At 31.3% G+C, this 8,119-nt stretch overlaps 1 protein-coding gene across 1 annotated transcript; it reads right to left on the reverse strand.

The window, feature by feature from the left end:
- Positions 1-3,593: 3,593 nt before the first annotated feature.
- On the reverse strand, positions 3,594-7,185 carry LOC105637145 (sucrose transport protein SUC2-like). Its single transcript, NM_001315643.1, has 4 exons — positions 5,881-7,185; positions 4,788-4,851; positions 4,496-4,539; positions 3,594-3,770 (listed from the first exon to the last, which is right to left on the reverse strand). Exons 1-4 carry the CDS (start codon positions 7,183-7,185, stop codon positions 3,594-3,596), a joined length of 1,590 nt encoding a protein of 529 aa, NP_001302572.1.
- Positions 7,186-8,119: the final 934 nt, after the last annotated feature.

The following is an 8,119-nucleotide window of genomic DNA, read 5'->3' on the forward strand; positions in this document are numbered from 1 at the left end:
AAATTGGATTAACTTTGGAGTAAATCGATTCCATCAATTCACCACTTATAGTTAAACATATTTGTCATCCGATTTATTGAAATTTTTTTTTTTTAACTCCATCTATTAAATTATGTGCACATAATGTGTGTGGTTACTAATTAGCCAAATTACTAGTTAGCCAGTTTAAATGGTCCTCATCCCTACCCATTTCTAGAGTTCTGAAAATATCACTGAATGATATGATTTCTCCATAGTGCATTTGTCTCATCATTAATGCCAATAATACTTAATTAAACTGTTATCACATAATCAACCGAAGAGTCCATAAGGTTGTCATTATTTACTGGATGTACTTATCATCAATATTTGATACGTGTCATTATTTATTGGATGTACTTATCATGAATATTTGATAGGTAGCATCTTAATAAATATGCTACGTGTACATATCTGGGAACGAAGCGCAGGTCAACAAATCCAAGATACCTAAGTGGCAGGATATTATTTTCTCTTTCCATCTTGAGCAGATTGGGCTTCTCATCAGGCCCAACTACCTAAAATGCATTCAAGTTCAATATATTCTATTTCCATAGTCCAACAATATATCTATGCATGCATGCCAACCCCAACGTCTTTTAAGAGTGCATACCCACTTCACTCTTTTGAGGCTCTTCATCTCCATTCAACTTTTTTTGCATTCTACACTTGTTAAGTTTATAGCATGCAATAGTTCAACCATTGCAGTTGCAAAGAGAATCACTTTGTCCAAAGGAAAGAAAAAATGTCAATACAATATAACCATATCCATTCACTTCTTTCCGCCCACATACCTGCCAACTCAAATGTGGGGCAACTAGGTAAATTCTCAATGAAAGATTCTTGTTGAGCATAGACATATTGTGTCATTTAACATCACTCAATTTAATATTGCATTTATCATGATAAATATATTAATAACAAGTGCACTTATCCAAATTCAAATCATAATCCAACAGCAAGAGAAGTCATTTGTATAAAAAAAAAAAAAAAAAAAAAAATCCTTATTAACATCATATCCCTTAATTATATATCTTTTCATTTATTTAATAAAATAATAAATAAATGAGAAAAAATCGATTTATTCCTGTGGAAAAAAAAAAAAAGATAATTTGATTGATTTATCTTACGAGTAATGTATTAAATAGATCTATTTACTTTTAATTTTTTATTATTAAAAACGAAAGTCCTTTAGATTAATCATATAAGTATAAAAAAGTTTATTTTGAAGATATACCGCATTTTATTTTTTCTTTATTCTTAGAATACACTGTTTACATCAGGTTTAAAGGAAATATTTACTTCAATTATGGTCATAGCGGTAGATATTTGCTACGGTATGGTGAAAGTCTACAAATGGTCTAGATTTGAGTTTGAATTTCATTAAGTAGGCAGATTAGGTGACTTATGTTTGCTATTTTTTTTTTTATTAAAAAAGAAAATTATGTTTGCTATTGTCAAAAGGTTCGGCTAAAGAAGCTTAAGCTCGTAATAACAATATATTAGTTTCTATACTCTGTACCAAATCCATTGAATCAGAAATAACTTTTTAAGTTATAATCCTCGTTTCTTTAATGAAAAATGAAAATATAAAGAGCTATCTTATCATTTCACACTTTTCCAATTTTTTGCAAACAATATATTATTTCATTAACAATAATGAATTTATTGTCCAAATATTGTTAGTTTATGTCGATGTTTCCTAAAATGCCACATAGCATCATTAATTTAAGATCACATCAATATAAATATATTATCAATGAGAATTAGTCTTAGTGAAAAGGACTCAAGTCTTTTAAATAAAGTAGGACGTTCATTTAATAAATTTATTTAAATTAAATTTGTTCATTATATTTATTTATATATTAATTTACTTAAAAAATAAATACATGAGAATGTAATTTTATGTGGTCTTATTAAATTAATTAATTGTCCCACAATGCTACATTAAAGAGCATGTGCTGGGTTTTGAAGGAAAAGCGGAACCCAAATCCAAATCTAAATCCAAATCCAAAGTCATTATCCAAACTCGATATTTTGATGGGACGGATTAGGTGGGCCGACCAAATCGCTGCTTCCTCGAAAAGGCGGTGAACAAAGCAAACAGATGGGCCACCGTTAAGACGCCACAACCACCACTATTTCCACCTTTAATTTTTCTTTTTCTTTTTCTTTTCTTTTTTTTTGTATTAAAAAGTAATTTTAGGAATATATGTTATGTTCTCTTTTGCTTTTATTCTACTCTTGTTAGGTTCTGATGCTTTCTAGTTAGGTTTCGATGCTTCAACCTAACTAGATTAAATCTGTAACTTCAAAATTCTGTTGTTTTAAAGATACCAAAAAAAAATTTTTTTTTTCAATTATTGGACTAATTGACTTATTTATTAAATATTTATGATGTAATAAAGGAGTTAAGATTTCAAATCTTAACCTCCCCTCTCCTTTATTTAATTTTTTAAATTTACAATTAGAGTCGAGCATTCACCTCAACTTTCGCCCATTGCAGAAAATTCCCTACTGCTGTCTCCCATATGAGTCTGGGGGTGTGGAATAGGAGAGCGCTCATCTTGGGCTGGGCTATTTTTATGAAAAATTAATCACATCAGAGCGTTTCAAGAAGGAAATCCAAAAGTAACTCGAATAAAATGAGTTCTATTTATTAATTGAAATATCCAAAAATTGTAGGAACACTAGGATGGATGTTTGAACATTTTTTTATATTTTTAAAATCATATTAGTATTTTTTTTTCAATTATTAGAGGAGAAAATGCATTATGAGATAAAATTAATTTTAATATCACTCTCTAATGATCTCATCAGTTTGTCATTATTTTTACTTTACAATTCTCATACTACTAATAATAATTTATTTGGTTAGTTAGATTTTAATTTAAGGTTCGAAAATGCAATTTCACAGGTCTAGATACATTTTAATACTAGGTTGATTATAAATTGTAAATCTAACTGTGATAAATGTGATGCAAGTTATAGAGCATATTCGACAAAATTAGATATTATGATAATTTTTAGTTATTTTAGTTAGATATTATGGTAATTTTTAGTTATTTTAATAAATATTTTTAGTGTTTAGTTGCTTTAGTAGTTTTTTATGAAAAAGTTAAAAATTAAACATTTCACGAATTAACCTTATATAAAATACTATCTAAAAGGCTATAGTGCAAATAATTGAAGTAAATGCGGAGATGCTAAAAGCTCAAATTAACATACAATGGAGAAATTAGGTGAAGATGTATGGAGGACTAAACCGGACTGTATATCATACATTGGTTGGAGATTAAGCATAGATATGTGTACAGCCACTAACATCCAGAGTCATCAAAACGTCCATTTGTGGCCATTGATGACCCCATCACAACAGCGAGTCAACTGCAACTCAGATGTGACCCATTTTGGCCTTCCTTACATATCTCTTTTAAATTAAAAAAAAAAAAAAAAAAAAAAAAGCTAAAAGAAAAACAGGGGAAAAAAAGGGCAGAGTTAGACAAGGTTTTTTCGGATGTAAAGAAAAAAAAATTAACTTCTGACTGTTCCATCCACATATGGTAATGAGGCCGTCAATGGAATGCCACGGCAGCCATCTTGGATGAAGGGAGATCCGGTGGCGGAGATGGGAGCAATGTGAGTGCAAATATTCCGCTAGCGGCAGCCGCCACTGCCCCCACCACAAAAGCTGGCAGATTGCCCCCTCCAAATAATGCATCCCAAGGTCCACTTGCTACCGACACCACCATCTGCAAATAAAGTTATCCATTTATCAGCAAACATTAAAAAGTTGGCTTATGTATGTTGAGTTACAAAACTCTCTGTTAAAGCTGGCAAAGAAAGATTTCCTCCTTTTATATTTTCCACCGAACACTAAAAAGTTCTATCCAATCATTTCTTTTTATAAACAAATAATTGAGTTCTAAAAAACCATATACACAAAATAAAACTTAATTAATATTCTATTTTGATGACATTTTTTACTATTATTATTATTTTTATATTAATTGGTGTGAAGAATATGAGTAATAGAAGGAAAGACTGACATTGTGCTTGTTTGAAAAAGGTGGATTCATCTTTTTCTAAAAATTTGTAAAGCCAGCATTTGTATAATTGTATGGGGATCCTATGCTGGCTTGTGTATAGATAACTTTATACTATAGTGAAGTAACAGAAACATGTAATGTAGTGTAATGTTGTTGACTAATTCAATAATTACAAAAGATGCCATGTCAGTGTAGCCCATACAAAATTGTCCACATGTGCTTCTACAAGAAAATATATATACGCTCTTAATCATTACACAATAGAAAGGTCAAGAACAATTCTATGTCTGCCATTTTTAAATTGGCAAATCTTTTTTAGGATTTTTAATTTATAATATATTGTATAATGGATTAATTTTCACATTAAATTAGTTTTTCAAGTCAGAATTTAAAAAAAAAAATTATTAAAAGAAGGAAATTAAACATACCTGTGGTATAACTATTGAAAGGTTCAGAACTCCCAAAGAAAGACCTGACAAGATTAATTGAAATGAGTTAGGAAATCCAAAATAGCTTAATAGCTTAATAGCTTAAAAAGGAAAAGTATGTAATCTGGACCCAGCCCAGCCTACAAATGCACACATGCACTAAATTAATAAAAAATAATTATTTATTGAAACAATTGTATTTATGCTCATATATTTGGAGGAAAAAAAATAAACTAGAGTAAAATATATATTTCATTAATTTGCCATAAACCAAATTTAAATATTTAATTACCTTGACCAGCACCAGCATCGTTACAAAATATTGATGCCAAAGCAAAAGGAATGCTGTAGGTTATCTGCATACAAACACAATTAAAAAAAATGTTATTAAATTAAATAATTAAATAATTAATTATGATTTCTCACTAATCTCTGGTTCAGATATGGAGGAAAAAAAATTAAAAGGCTGGATATATAATAAATTAATTAAAGAAAAAAAATAAAGGTAATACATGTTCTATACAAATTAGACAAACCTAATATTCTCCCATTAGAGAACAAAGTATGGTCTTCTAGATAAGATTGAAAGGACAGTTTCTTTTCTTTTGTTCAAATTAATTTCAATTAAAACATCATCTGTAGATGTTCCCAAAATTGATTGCAAAACAGAGCTACTTGACAAATTCCAATGAATGCTTACAGACTCTCATTAAATGGCTACACTTTTGTTTTTTTTTTTTTCTCACTTTAGTCCAACTTTCTTAATACACATCTTTTATTATTGGTTATAAGTACAATAGAATTTTTTTTAAAATAACATAATTATGTGTAAGGATATTTATTAACGAAAAAAAAATATAAATTAGTAATGAAAGTGTACAAGAACATGACAAAATCTGAATGACAACCGAAAATATAAAAAGACAGAAAATCACATGTGAAAAGATGTCGGTATTATTTGTATGAGTATTCAAGACAACCAACATAAACGAAAAAAATTTTAAACAAAATACCAAATATATATATATATATATATATATGTAATTTTTTAAAAATAATTCGCTAAATCAAAATATTTTTTTTCTCTTAGATGAAGATATTTTCCTAAATAGATATGGTAAGGTTAAAAGATATATGTAACCCCAGGGTTTAATACGTGAAAAATTAATTACGGAAAGAGAAACAGAGTTGAGATTAGTTTTTTTCTTTTGTTTTTTTTTTTGAAAGAGCGGGACAGTCGTGAGGGTTAAAAAAAAAAAAAAGAAAAAAGAAAAAGAAGGAAGGAAATAAGGAAAGAAAGATACGGTAAGATGGGTTGGCTGTGAATCATGTGCAGGAACAAACAAAAGACTAAGAATTTATATTAGGCAGTAAAATGAACTTACAGCTTGAGGAACACCCATCACGGCGAAAAGGGCCAATGCACCACCCTTAACACTACCGTCAGGAGGCAAGGGTACTTTATCTCCGCCGGGGACGGTGGTGAAACGTCTATGCGATTCAGCCACTTTAGTTATCAAGATAGTCAAAGCCAAACAAATGGCAAGAATAAAATTCACAATGCCCCACAGTCTTTTTACACCACCCACACCACGCGCCAAAAACTCCACACCTAAAGATGTGAAACCCAAAACCACCGAGTTAAGCATAAGACCGAGTGCACCGGCGCGTACGCCACGATCATACAGTTTCAGCTCCTCTGCATTGCCGTTTGAATCACCACCGAAAACCTCTCTCCCCATCCAATCGGTATCAAACAACAAGAAAGGAAACCATGCAATCCAATTTAAACAAGTAACCAACAGTAAAATCCACATGGGTCTTTGCAAATTCTTTAAAGCAGATAATATTTCACCGAAGAACGGCATCGGAGTTGACTCCGACGGCGTTTCTTCTTCATCATCGTCAACTTGACCGTTTCTCTGGCCGGAGTTTTCCTGTTCCGGCGACCAAGGCTTTTCTTTAACGTAAAAGAGAGCTATCAACGTTAAAATCAAAAGCAAGAATATGGATATGAAAAAACAAGATTTGAGATTTGCACAATAAACATCACAAGCGATGGTTTTGGTGAACGGAAAAATTTTGTAAAGATGAGTATAAGAACCGGCGGCGTAACCAAGAACGTTACCGACTGCCATGAAGAAGGAAAATAAAGCGTTAGCTGTACGGGTCTTTTTCTGGTTAGTACCAGAAAGATCAGCTAAAAGAGCACGACAGGGACCTTGAAGCATATTATTAGCGACATCAAGAATCCAAAAACCGACAACGAAAACGGCGATTGCTCGGGTTTTTGGACTTTTCCCTAAAGAGTCACCGGAAAGATGACCAATGTCAGCTGCGTAACCTATGAGGAACACAGCAACAGCTACACAAGCAGAACCTGCTGCAATAAAAGGGCGGCGCCTCCCAAAACGGGAAGTGCAACGATCGCTATGGTAGCCGACGATAGGTTGCACTAGCATGCCAGAAATAGGCCCGCAGAGCCAAATAAAGGCAGCCCAGGTATGTGGAATGCCTAAAAGTTGAACATATGGAGTTAATAAAGAAAGCTGAAGAGCCCAACCAAACTGAACTCCGGCTGCAATAGAAGCCACCACAACAATTTTTCTTAAAGGGCTTGCTTTAACAGGCGGAGCCACCGCAGGCGGAAGAGAAGAGGGTGGTTGTTTGGTGGTAGAATGAGCTTCCATATTTTTTGTTTCCGTAAAGAAGAGAAAAAAGAGTGTGTTTTGGTGTTTGGTGTTTGGGATTTGCATGGGTATTTATAATGGCTGATAAGGAGGCAACTGGCAAAAGAGTGGGTTATGGCCTTATCCAAATTTTGGTCTACGTCTTCAGTTGTTGTAAACATACTGTACGGTTCAGATTCTTTATTGCCACGTGTGCATTGTAATTAAATTCTATTTCCCAGATTTGGTTACTAATTGCTTTCTTGCTGAGTCATTATTGATTATGATTTCTTTATGATGTACTAATTTTACTTTATTTCGGTTTCCTACTATTATTATTATTATTATTTTTTTGGGTAAACATATAATGAAGCTCTTAATTTTCCTCTTCGGGAGAACGGATTTCCTTATCCTACTACATCTTTGTGTCCAGAAGATTGTCATGCTCTGAATTTCAAAGTTGTGGAAATAACTTTGATATCACTCAATCAAAAATAGTAACAAATTTTTTTAAAAAAATTAATAAATAAAAAATAGCGATTGATATGTCCTTACCGATCTATTTTATTGTAATAAACTAAATAAATCTATTACATTTACGTTTTTTATTATCATAAAGAAAGTCCTTTAGCTAAGTCGGACAAGTATGTAAAAGGCTCATTCTGAAGATATTTAGAGATCTTCATTAATCTTAATGCACGACATATGTGTTTTTTTTTTTTTTTTTTCTCCTCATAATACACAATTCACTTAAGAGTTAAAAGGAAAGACTTAGTGCAACTATTGTCATAGTGCTATACATTTTTTCTTTAATTCTAAAAAATTTTCATTATAGTTCTTTATATATTGTTGAATTTTTTCTTGTTAATATGGTGATTAAAAAAGTTTTAAAATAATGTATTCTTTATCTATTTTAAAATAACGTAACTTAATTTATATTTATTTTACATTTCCG

The sequence above is a fragment of the Jatropha curcas genome, chromosome 9 (assembly GCF_041381405.1).
Source record: "Jatropha curcas cultivar XTBG-Jc1 chromosome 9, XTBG_Jcur_1.0, whole genome shotgun sequence".
NCBI classification, from domain to species: Eukaryota; Viridiplantae; Streptophyta; class Magnoliopsida; order Malpighiales; family Euphorbiaceae; genus Jatropha; species Jatropha curcas.

Bases quoted from the DNA above. Each gene is read 5' to 3' on its own strand.
- LOC105637145 (NM_001315643.1), bottom strand. From the start codon at position 7,185: ATGGAAGCTCATTCTACCACCAAACAACCACCCTCTTCTCTTCCGCCT. The intron at 4,852-5,880 runs GTAAGTTCATTT...GTTTGTATGCAG, and splicing joins TGATGGGTGTTCCTCAAGCT to ATAACCTACAGCATTCCTTT. The intron at 4,540-4,787 runs GTAATTAAATAT...TAATCTTGTCAG, and splicing joins CGATGCTGGTGCTGGTCAAG to GTCTTTCTTTGGGAGTTCTG.